The sequence below is a fragment of the Vipera berus genome (assembly GCF_964194415.1).
Source record: "Vipera berus genome assembly, chromosome: 4".
Taxonomy (NCBI): Eukaryota; Metazoa; Chordata; class Lepidosauria; order Squamata; family Viperidae; genus Vipera; species Vipera berus.
The window spans coordinates 110,110,081-110,123,145 of NC_138206.1; the positions used below are offsets into that span (position 1 = coordinate 110,110,081).

The 13,065-nt window shown below is 42.9% G+C and overlaps 1 protein-coding gene across 1 annotated transcript in view; it reads right to left on the reverse strand.

Moving 5' to 3' along the window:
• LMO7 (LIM domain 7) overlaps positions 1–12,632 on the reverse strand; it is a gene marked incomplete at its 5' end in the record, with an annotated part of 118,756 nt that extends 106,124 nt beyond the window's left edge. The window contains 2 exons of the mRNA XM_081327670.1: positions 9,858–9,911; positions 12,579–12,632. Coding sequence (XP_081183796.1) covers positions 9,858–9,911; positions 12,579–12,632 — 108 coding nt within the window. The remainder of the gene's footprint in view (positions 1–9,857; positions 9,912–12,578) is intronic.
• Between the last annotated feature and the right edge of the window lie 433 nt (positions 12,633–13,065).

Here is a 13,065-nt window from a genome sequence, read left to right on the forward strand (position 1 = left end):
CTGGACAGTCACTTGTCTGAGATGGTATACGTTCTCCTGCATGAGCAGGGGGCTGGACTAGAACAGGGCTTTTCAACCTTTTCGCCCATTGTACCACTTTTAGGATATGGCAACATCCAAGTACCACCAGTCGCCTAGCAAGGTATCAAAAACTTGATGAACAAAACAAACAAAACAAGGAAAAAAGTGATGAAGTACAGGTACTCCTCAACTTACAACACTTCGCTTAGTGACTGTTCGAAGTTACAATGGCACTGAAAAAAGTGCCCCCCCAAGCCACAGCTGAGCAAGGCACCTGCCTGCCCACCTGAGGTTTTCATTGTTGTGAGCATTTCTGTTGAGGATTGGTGGGCGTGTGTGTGTGTGTGTGTGTGTGTGTGTGTGTGTTTGGTTTTTATTCTCCCCGTCTGCTGGGTGATTGCAGCAGGTTTTGGTCACTTCACATGACCCTGGGACACTGTGACCATCATGAATATGAATCAGTTGCCAAGCATCTGAATGTAAATCAGAAGACCCTGGAGATGCTGCAACATTCCAGCTGATCGGCACTTCTTCTGGGCTCAGCAGATGTGCTGGGATCGGTGCTGAGCTCCAGCTGGAGCCTGGCGCTGATCCTGGCGCTTCCACTGAGCCCTGACAGCCCTGCAGCTCCAGCCGTCTCTCGCTCAGGCTTGTGCGGTGCTGCCACCGGTTCAGCTCATTCCCCTCCCCTGCTACCACTTTTCTAGGGTGGTCGTGTACTACCTGCCAGGTGCCAATGTACCACAGGTGGTACCCGTACCACTGGTTGAAAAGCCCTGTACTAGAAGACCTCCAAGGCCCTCCCAGCTCTATTCTATTTTAAACTGCAACTGGGCACATGGACGCAGGCTTCCATTAGGAGAAGCCTCCTAGGACTTCCAAGAACCTTTTCTCCACTCCTGAAAATCAAATTATCCTTGGGTAGTTTTAAATAGCCATGATCTTCATAACATTACATTGACTTCTCTCTGCAAATTGAGATGAAAATACCTTTCAGGCACCTGCTATTTTCAACATAAGTTGCCACATGCCTCATGGTGGTGCAAATGGCTTCTATACATCTGGCCAAGATGCTGTTTTCAGACCCCCAAGGATTTCAACCTCCCCCTCCCCCTTGGAATGCTCCTATTTAAGCATGTCTGAATCCTCCCCACCTAGCAACTCAAACAAAAAACAGGCCATTTCATTTCATATATATATATATATATATATATATATATATATATATATATATATATATATATATATATATATATATATATATATATATATATATATATATATATATATATATATATATATTTCTCTGCAGCCTTGTCATGGCATCCTGCCCATGTTCTCAGCTCCTTAAACCCTGCAGTTATTTCCTAGAACAAATAAAAATGTTATTTTCAAACCTGTAAAGCAAGATACTTCTTTCCCTTCACTTAAAGTAAGAAATGCAAATTTGTAGATGCTTTTCACATTAGCTCATGCTTCAAAGCACAAGTGTCTACGGAGATTCTCAGTCATCCAGGTCATGGTTGTCCGAGAGGTGCTTTTTCAAAAGGCAACTGGACTTTATTGTCGTTGAAGTTGTTTCACTTCCCACCCAAGAAGCTTCTTCAGAACTGAAGAAGCTCCTTGGATGAGAAGTGAAATGTCTTCCAGGAAAGCAAAGAAAGTCCAGTTGCTTTTCGGAAAAGCACCTTTGGGACTTCAAACACAAGATTACAGCTACAAACTAAGGAATAAAATATTAAATGAAGAGCTAAAGTATTAAAATTCTCAATCAACCCCCTTCTTTTCCCCCACTGAGATTTTCTTTGTTCTGTTGATACCATTTCCTTTTTGCCTGAACATTTCCAAAATGAGATACCACTGCCCATCATTCAGAGGTGAAGCATATTTATGTGACAGAACCACTGTGAACAAACCTATAACCTAAATTCATTCACATTAGAGACAAAATGGACAATTTTACCCTCCTTTTCTGTACAAAGATTTGGGCCATCAGCACAATTTACCCAATCACGCCGTGGGCAAATCCTATGAAATGTTACCAGAAGGGGTGTACAAAGGCAATTGAGACACCGACAAACGAAAAGGGATTTTTTTTTCAAAGTCTCTGGCATTTCTTAGATGTGGTTTTACTTCAATCAAGGGTTCATCTCAGAGATTTATTGCAAAATGCACATGTTCTATAGATCTCAGAAGTCACAGAACAGTCATCATGATATACTTCAACAGGAATCCGACACCTGATATTAACCGTATGTTTAGCTCCATTTTAGGCTGTAAATCAGTAAGACAACAGGATGTGGACCTATTGTGCAACTCCTCTCAAGAATGTGCAGTTGTTACAACCTCCTACTGGAGCTCCCGTCAACAGCTGCCTTCTTTATTTTATTTTATTTATTTTTTTCTGAAGCACAAGATGCCTCATTTGTGAGGCTTTGTTCGTTTTGCTGAAATCTTCAAACAAGAAAAACCACTGTAATTAAAGCATTCAGGAGGCAAAGTGAGAGCTATGAATTTACTCAGGCTTTATAAATGGCTGATTCTTCGTACGAAACAACAAATTAACCAGTGGGTTTAAATGCTTAGCCATCAATGTTTAAATGTCAGGCTGAGCTTGGTTCTGCAGAGAGAGAGAGAAAGAGAGAGACACACAGAGAGACAGACAGACAGACAGACCACTATTCACGCCTTTGCAGTCTATGTGAAAAAGGACATTGCAAATTCCAGCAGGACAGAAAAACGAAAATAATTCTCGAGTCCCATCACAAGGGACCTTCTGCTATGTATACTCTCTATAGAAAAGTTTGTTTCCCTAAAGGCAAACCTTTTAGAGACCGAATGCCCAAACTGCAACCCAAAACCCACTTATGTATCATGGGGTGCCGGGTGGGCGTGGCCCATTAGGTGGGTGTAGCCCATTGGGTGGGCGTGGCTGTGGTGGTAAAGGCAGACTGGGTGGGACTAAAAAGTTCAATCAATCAATTCCAACCTTGCGAGATCTTTTTTTTTCCCTACGAGAAGTTGAAATTGATTGATTGAACAACCTTTTCTCTCTCTCTCTTTTTTTTTTTTTGCACACAGCGGCGCAGGCCTGAAGCAAAAAGGTTTTATAAAACCCAGCTGAAGGCCTAGGACTGGGGCGACAGCATGCGTGCCCACAGAGAGCGCTCTGCATGCCACCTGTGGCACCCGTGCCATAGGTTTGCCACTGTGGCCCTAAAGGTTTTGCTGCCTTCCACCCTACATGCAACAAGTGAACCAATAATCATTGACATGCTAATTAGCAGTCACACATTTGTACCACTGCTTCCTTTGGGACAACCAAGGGGTGCGCTACATTAAATCCCAAAATTCTGGAATTCTTGTTCCCAATAGCAAGCCATAACATGGACAGCTGGTTATAAATACAGCACAGGACAGAAGCATCCCCTTTCTTCCCCTATTGGAGAAGAAAGGCTGGATTCAGGAGTGTGCTAGAGCAGAGGTCCCCAACCTTTTGGGCACAAGGGACTGGTTCCGTGGAGAAAGGTTTTTCTGTGGACTGGAGGGTGTGTGCCTGCATCCCATGGATAGGGCTTTTTTTTTTAATTCCCATTTATATCCCGCCCTTCTCCGAAGATTCAGGGCGGCTTACAATCTAAAGCACAAATCAATGTGCTTAGCAATAGCCTTCATTCTATGTATATGCCTGCTTATTAGCCCCCCCCCCCAAGCAGCATTATTACAAAGTCAGCTCATTGCCCCCAACAATCTGGGTCCTCATTTTACCTACCTCGGAAGGATGGAAGGCTGAGTCAACCTTGAGCCTGGTGGGACTCGAACCTGCACTAATTGCAGGCAGCTGGTGTTACTTAAGGAGGCATTAGCCCACTGCTCCACCAAGGCTTTGTTTGTGGGGACTGGTTGTTGGCATGCTGCGGACCGGTGCCGGTCCACAGACCAGGGGTTGGGCACCCCTGTGCTAGAGACAGAGGTTGGATCTGGGCTGGCAAAATTGATCAGAATTCCTGCAACAGAAACTTCCCTTTGTTTCACTGCAAACTCTGAGTCATTTTACAGACTGGCCAAAGAGAAATGGCTGCTGGGCTAGAAACTGAAGGAGGAAACCATGAGTCATGATGTGTGTCAGGGAGTCGGGAACCATCTTCCAATCTCAATGGGTCAGCCTTGCAAGGTATACCAGATACTAAATGTGCACAGATGAGCTTATCCTACTTTACTGTAAGATTTAATAAATGTATTACAATCTTAGCCCACAATATAACGTAATGTTACAGTAACAGAATTTTGCAACTCTCTCCCCTTTGTTGGGAGGGTCTCTCCTAGGCTTGCCCCATCCACATTCCTGCTGCGGGCTAAGTTGTTGTTTATCTGACCGCTCCTTTGACTCTCTCTCTTTGCCCTGTCCCCCAAGGTCATTCCCACATACCCCTAGGCAATGTGAGATGGGGGAAATTATTCCCTGGAGATTTACATCAGATCAATGAATGAAGCAACTTCTGATTTGAGACCTGCTGAGATCCAACACAAGAAACAGCATCCTCCTGTTGCCAGGAACCGACAAGGAGACACTCCTACATTTGCATTTTTTTTCTGTGGGTGCCAAACACTCTGATCCAACAGGTCCCGTGATAATTTTTAGTTTAACGATGAAGATTATGGCAATAAAGCCATTAAAAAAAATTATTCAGTTGCATGTTGTTCATATCTAGCCATCTGAAAAAAGGATCCAGGCGCAAAAAAAGGAGAAAAGTCTTGCAAAAACTTACAGCATAACTATCTCCACCATCTGGAATGAGCCTTCTTTAATTAAGGGTTGCAAGCAAATTTCCAAGCTTCTTTCCAATCCCTACCTCCATGCACCATTTCTTTACAGAAGAGTTTCTATCCCAGCACTTCAGTTGCAGCTGGCCACTTTTTAAAATCAGTGCAACTTTTGTGCTTCAAAGTCAAAACAAAAACAAGACAACCCTAAGAATATTTACAAAACAACAACAACAATGCAAAATATCCAGCCAAAAAAAAAAAAAGCACAATGCGGCAAAAGTGCAAGATGACATCTTTAATGCTTTCGTATGAAGCAAGAGAAGCCACAGGTTGAACCCGAGCAGAGAGGGTAAAACACGCCGGAAGAGTTATAGAATTTAGCTGCCTGAACGGAAAAGGTCTCTTTGATGGCCCAAAAAACCTCGGTTGTATTCCAGGGAACAGGCAAGCTGAGAAGAGAAGTGATAGTCCTGGAGAGCTTCTGAGCCCACATTCTTTAGGGTAACGATCCACACTTGAAATGGATATGGAATCCATTTAGTCCCTAGTGAAACCCTTACAAGATCTCTGTAATAACTCAGCCTGCAAACACACCCACCAAAATTCTCAGTTGTCTTTTGGATGGATTAAGGTGCTAAATTCCCCCCCTAGGGCAGGGGTAGGCATGGCTCAGGAATTCTGGGAGTTGAAGTCCATGAGTCATAAAAGAGCCAAGGTTGCCTACCCCTGCCTTAGGGGAAAACCCCCAAGTGAAACGTGTGTGTTGCATTAATCTGATTTGGTGGTTGCTAAATCATGCCTCAATAAAGCCAGATCTGACTGTCTACAAAGATAGAAGCAGTCGGTGCATCAGATTAAGCTAGGCAAGGCACTCCTCACTTCAGTTGCCACCTGAGCTTCCGGCTACAAAACCGAATCCTATCATCAAAGAGGTGTTGAAATCCTACCGGAATGATGGCCACACCTCTGTTTTGCCCTCATTCACTGTAAGCCCATCTCTAACCGGTTCTGGCAGCAGATACATCGACTGAGAACCTCAATTGAGTTATTGCAGCCATTTCCGGTCTGAAGATTACCCTCCATCTTTGTCACCATGAAACAGAGAAAGGGTCATAACGTCTAGTGCCTGGTCCTCAGATTTTAAGCTCACATGCCACTAGAGTGCTAGGCTGCATTATCAGAGGGATAGAATCAAGATCACATGAATGTTAATACCACTTTACAAGGCCTTAGTAACACTTGGAATACTGCATCCAGTTTTGGTCACCGCAATGTAAAAAAGATGTTGAGACTCTAGAAAGAGTTCAGAGAAGAGCAACAAAGATGATTAGGGGACTGGAGGCTAAAACATATAAGGTTGCTGGAATTGGGTATGTCTAGTTTAATGAAGAGAAGGACGAGGGGTGACATGATAGCAGTGTTCCAATATCTCTGGGGCTGCCCCAAAGAAGAGGGAGTCAAGCTATTCTCCAAAGCCCCTGAAGGCAGGACAAGAAGCAACGGATGGAAACTAGTCAAGGAGAGAAGCAGCCTAGAACTAAGGAGAAACTTCCTGTTAGAATTAACTAGTGGAACAACCTGCCTACAGGAAGGGTGAATGAAATGGTATAGGGTTTCCGGCCTGAGCAGGGGGTTGGACTAGATGACCTCCAAGGTACCTTCCAATATTATTATTATTGTTGTTGTTATCTCCATCTTTTATTCATTAAACATGAACCTCAGTAAACTGAACATTCAAATTGACTGGTGCTGTTATTATTATTATTACCATTGTTGAGTGTTAATGCATCTGCAGTAGGCTGCATACAGGTAGTCCTTGACTTAAGACCACATTTGAGCTCAAAATTTCTGCTGTTAAGTGAGCCATTTGTTAAGTGAGTTTCAACCCATTTTTTGCAGCCTTTCTTGCCACGCTTGTTAAGTGGATCCCTGCAGCTGATCAGTTAGCAATCCAGCTCTTAAGTGAATCTGGCTTCCCCATTATGGCTTCACTTGTCAAAAGGTCACCAATGGTGGTCACATGATCTTGGGACAGAGTGATAAATAGGAACCAGTTGCCAAGCAGTTGAATGTTGATCACATGACCATGGGGAGGCTGCAAAGGTCGTAACTGTGAACAACGGTCATAAGCGACATTTTTCAGTGCCTTTGTAACTTTGAAGGGTCAGCAAATTAACTGTTATACATCAAGGACTACCTATACTTGAAAAAAACTCACAGGAGGAATTTGCTCAATTCTCTTAGAACAGGGGTACGCAACCTTGGCTCTTTTATGACTCCTGGACTTCAAATCCCAGAATTCCTGAGCCCGCCATGCTGAGGGGAAAGGAAGAGTTTCCAAGCTGAGCCATGCTGGCTCAGGAATTCTGGGAGTTGAAGTCCACGAGTCATAAGAGAGCCAAGGTTGCCTACCTCTGTTTAGAACTAATTTTTCAGCATGAAGTTTCTCTCTATGTAGGTATTCTGAGCCTATGAGGACAGTTAGGTGATCCTTCAACCACCATTTTTTGTTGATATGCTTCTTCTTCCTTGACCAGCCTCGCACTGAGCCTTTTTTGTTCACTTTCATGTTCAGACTACCCTCAATATCCTCAAAGCAGGGAAACATGTGCCTTTCCTGGCATGACTGACTTATCTGAAAAGTACCATATGTTTGTAATGATTTTCTCTTTATGAGCGCAAAACAATCTTTCCTTTAATAACTTATCAGAAGCAGGATTCATGGCTCCTCTCTTTAGACTTTAGGCCCCTGTTCTCCAAGACCTGCTTTGGCAATTATTCATATCCATAAATATCTAATTTAAGAGTACCTACTTTAAACATTAGTATATTTTCCAATATATTTGGAAAAGAATGCATTTTTTGACTGAAATTCTGGTTCATGTTGTAACCAGTCTGACCTCTGCTGTTGTTAAATGGAATTTTTTTTTGGTTTTGCTTTTTAAACCCATGCAAACATGGCTTGCCTAGCTGAACACCTTTCCTAGGAAGGTCTCTCTTGAAGCACATGTGCGGCCATGTACATGTTTTACATGGTATGGTTTTGTTCAGCCACCCTTCTCTATGATAGATGGGGAACTCATCAAATTTGCAGACGACACCAAGCTGGCAGGAATAGCCAACACTCCAGAAGACAGGCTTAGGATACAGGAGGATCTGGACAGACTCGAATACTGGGTGCTATCTAACAAAATGAAATTCAATGGTGAAAAAAGTAAGGTTCTACATTTAGGCAGGAAAAAAATCAAATGCACAGGTATAGTATAGGTGGTACCTTGCTCAATAATAGTAACTGTGAGAGGGATCTCGGAGTCCTAGTGGACAATCACTTCAATATGAGCCGGCCGCGTGCTGCAGTTGCCAAAAAAGCCAACACAGTGCTAGGCTGCATCAACAGAGGGATAGAATCAAGATCATGTGAAATACTAATACCACTTTACAATGCCTTGGTAAGGCCACACCTGGAATACTGCATCCAGTTTTGGTCACCACAATGTAAAAAAGATGTTGAGACTCTAGAAAGAATACAGAGAAGAGCAACAAAGATGATTAGGGAACTGGAGGCTAAAACATATAGGGAACGGTTGCTGGAATTGAGTATGTCTCGTTTAATAAAGAGAAGGGTGAGGGGTGACATGATAGCAGTGTTCCAATATGTCAGGGGTTGCCACAAAGAAGAGGGAGCCAAGCTATTCTCCAAAGCACCTGAAAGCAGGACAAGAAGTAAAGGATGGAAACTAGTCAAGGAGAGAAGCAGCCTAGAACTAAGGAGAAACTTCCTGACAGTTAGAACAATTAACCAGTGGAACAACCTGCCTCCAGAAGTGGTGAATGCTCCAACACTGGAAGTTTTTAAGAAAAGACTGGACAGCCATTTGTCTGAAATGGTATAGAGTTTCCTGCCTTAGCAGGGATTTGGACTAGATGACCTCCAAGGTACCTTCCAACTTCTTCTTCTTCTTCTTCTTCTTCTTCTTCTTCTTCTTCTTCTTCTTCTTCTTCTTCTTCTTCTTCTTCTTCTTCTTCTTATTATTATTATTATTATTATTATTATTATTATTATTATTATTATTATTATTATTATTATTATTATTATTATTATTATTATTATTATTATTTTAGAAACTTGACTGAAAAATATGGAACTCAGCTCACAAATGGGAAGAAGAGTCCAATCTTTAAAACACAGGATGCCAAGAAAATCACCCCAACCTTTGGACACGTCTCTTGTTCTTCAATATATTTAGAGGTCCTTGAAGAACGTAGCCTGAGGAAGCTGGTTCGGCCGTTATCGCCCTTCATTGCTCTCTTCAACAGCCAGTCCAAAAGCCATCTATTTTCTCAACCAAATTATCAGTTCAATTTTCAGCACCTGATCACAATTTTTGGTACAAAAATGTGTGTTACTTTACATACTAGAAATAATACAGCCATCACTCCAAGCAGCTCAATTTCTTCCTTTCAACTTACGACAGTTGAGCACTTTTGTAACATCACTAAAGAAGCTGTTGTAAGTCAAGGGCTACTGGTAAGAAATAACTGATGATTAAAGGGGGAATGTGCTGAAAGTGTGGTAAGTTAAACATAGTTTCAGAAGGGGGGGCAGGGCGGAAAGACATTTTAATCCACACTCTGTCTTGATCTTTTCTCAGAGTAGTTGGAAAACTGGTCAGCACTAAAAATAAAGTTAAGGAACAGAAGCTTCGGAGCTGAAAGGCTGAGAAAACTCTATATATGTTCAAAATGGCTGCTTTACTCATAGACCTAAAGAAAAAGAAGCAGCTGTTCAACTCTGCTAATCTGAGCCAGTAGGAATTTTAAATTAAGGAGGAGGAGACTCTCAGCTGCCAGAGCGAAAAAGAGCCCGTTTTTCCATAAAGCAGCATGTCAAACAGACCATCTGATGGAAAGATACTGAAGTCTGCTCAAAGATGCTAGATCAGAAAGTTAACTAAGTCTAATTCCAAGGCAAGTAGAATTTGTGAGGCATGTTATTCCTGAAAAACCAGCCAACTCTTCCAGTTCTTCTCACAGGGATGGGATGGGAGGGTTTGGCCAAGGTGGCTTACTGGAGGTGGGGTCTCCTCCTTCAGGGATTCGTCTCCGACGAGATAAGGAGATGACTAGGTGGGGAAAGAAGGAAAGGTTTAGGAGAGGATCTAGCAGATCTCTTACTCACCACGCAGGGATCCAAGCTATCTCGTGGAAGTTGACAGTTCATATTGTGCAAAGGGAACTCCTCCTCTGGAATAACTCCAGGGAGAAAGAAAAAGGGGCCAATGGAGCAGCTTTTGGTGGTAGGTGTCATCTACTCAAAGCTCTCCTCTCCTCTGGGGTTCTCTGAAGACAGAGAGAGATTTACAATCCTGTTGGGCCCACGGAGGGAGGATTCCAGCTGGACAGCCATTTGGGATGTTGTTCTCCATATTTTGGAAGCCTGCTTAGCCACACTTTTTGCCAAGATCTGATTTTGCCTCCCGGGGCAGGGCAAAGGGCGTAAGAATGCAACATGTGATAGGATCAACTTTTCCCAAATGGAAACTGGGGAATAACAGGAATGAGGTGGGAGAAGAGCTGGAGATAGTACAAATCAAGGGAATTTGGGCCTGCCAAGAAACGGATTCAGAGACCAACCATCAAATGTTCTGGGAAGTATCCCCACCTTTTTTCCTGTGGGGAGAAGTGGGAAAATAGGCAGTAAAGATACGAAGCACAAAAATACAATGTCTATATAGATTCTCAGTCATCCAAGTCATCGTTGTCCCAAAGGTGCTTTTTCAAGAGACTTCTTTTGTTGTTCCTTGAAGAAACTTCTTGGATGAGAAGCGAAACGTCTTCAAGGAGAAAAACAAAGAAAGTCCAGTTGCCTCTTGAAAAAGCAGTTTGGGGACAAAAACAGAACACTTTCCTATGACTCTAAAGGCAAAGTTCGAAGAAGTCTCATGATTTTTACCATCAATATCAACTGTTATCAGACAATAAAGTATAAAGGTTTATCAATGATTTATGAGACCAAAGGTAGACAAGGATCCTGAAGTTATTTTATTGCTTCTCTGCCACCAGTGAGTCAGGAGGAACAGCTTTTGAGCAGAGAGAGCTGGTATATCCAGGGCTTTTTTTGTCATAGAACGCTCAGAACGGAGTTCCGGCACCTTTTTTGGATGGAACCTTGTAGGGTAGGCAAGGCAGGTTGTATGACATGTGTGAGTTCCGGCACCTTTTTCTTTTACAAAAAAAAAGCACTGGGTATATCTAATAAAACTCATAGTATACAAACCGCAAACTCCTGTCTGTTCTGCTTCTCACCATGTTCTCTGCCAGGTGGGAGGTTTTAATGGGCAGGCAGGATTTCTCCTCTTTCAAGGTGGACAAGGAATTGAATCCAGCCAAGCAGCTGGAAGCTCATCTACACTGAGGTGACAGTATTCCAGTATTTGAGAGGCTGCCGCAAAGAAGAGGGGGTCAAATTATTCTCCAAAGGACCAGAAGGCAGGACAAGAAACAATGGATGGAAACTAATCAAGGAGAGAAGCAACCTGGAATTAAGGAGAAACTTCCTAGCAGTGAGAATAATCAGCCAGTGGAATAGCTTGCCTTCAGAAGTTGTGGGTGCTTCATCACTGGAGGTTTTTTATGAAGACACTGACAGCCACCTATCTGAAATTGTAAAGGGTCTCCTGCTCAAGCAGCAGGTTGGACTAGAAGACTTCCAAGGTCCCTCCCAGCTCCATTCTTGATGGATTGACTTTCCACTATTGATTATTGATTGCATCCATATTGTATCTTTTTCTCAACAGCAAGCAAAGGGGTCTCCTCTGATTCTAACCCTTCACCAACAGTCTTAATGAGGTTAGGCTGAGTGTCTGGCCAGTCACTTCTGTGGCCAACAATGGATCTGAGCTGGACCTTGCTGTCCACATTCACAACTGGACCTTCTGACCTCTCTTGAAGGACAGAAATGGCTCCTTAAGTTCAGAGTGCCACGGTGCCACCAAGATAATCTCACCATTGTATAAAAGGGTGTGACCTGAACAAAGAAATGCTGTTAAGAGATATATTTTAAAAAACATATAACATACCACAAGTTTATTTTGAGATGTTGGCATGCTATTAATCTGAGCACGTTCGTTCAGCCATTTGTAAATGATTAGCTGAGATTTTCTGGAACCATGTAGAAGGCTTGCCTAAATCCATCACACCAGGCTGTGTGTACGGAAATGAATCACAGGTCGAAACTTCACTCAGAAAAGTTCTGGATCTGGTACATGATGGATCTGATATATTGGCAGGCATTGCTCGGCTACAAGCCAGTCTATTATCCTCATTGACAAAAGCTTTCCACAAAATATTTGAGAAGCAAACAGTGGCTTGGATTGCAAGTAAATGCTCTTTTCCTCCCGGCACAAAAGTGTGAAGAAATAGGTTTCTTTAAAATATGTTGCGTTTATTCCCTTATCTGACAGCAGTTAGGTTGTGCAAGGTTGTGAGTTGGGGGAATTTGCCATTGGCTTTCCAGAATTAATTCCATAATTACTATTTTTCCTCTTTCTTTCTGATCCTGGCTGAGGAATTCTGGAAGCTGAAGTCCACAAGTCTTAAAAGGGCCAAGTTTGAAGACCCCTGTCTTAGATCATTATCATATACTATAATGCTGCAGAAATTCTTACTCAGTAGTTAATACACTGAGAACTAATAAAAAGCACACCTGAGAGCAGCCATATCACAGGAAGACACATTGTCTATCCACCCAGCAGTGCCCCATGGAAACACCCGAAAGATGTCCCTCTTACCTTTTCAATGACAGAAGCATGGGTATCTGGTTGAGGGAACGAGGCTCCCCACATAGTAGAAGGCTTCAAAGCAGCTCCTCTCCCCTAAAGAGAGCTTACAAGAAGTGCTGAAAAGGTAGGCAACACCATAGACTTGGAGTCCCAGACTCTACCAAATTCAACAGCTTCTGCCACTGCCATCTGGCAGGTCTGCCCCTCCACCTATGTCCACTTGGGCCATGCAGCTAGAGCAGGGGTAGGCAACCTTGGCTCTTTTATGACTCATGGACTTCAACTCCCAGAATTCCTGAGCCAGCTCTGGGAGTTGAAGTCCATGAGTCATAAAAGAGCCGAGGTTGCCTACCCCTGAGCTAGAGGTTAGAAATTTTCTTTGGCCATGAAGCTGTTCCTACAACACTATCAGGTGCGAAAGATTAGGACCACCACACCTGAAGTTCCAATTAAACTGATTATATTACTAACGGTGCCTATGCACAAGAATTTACTC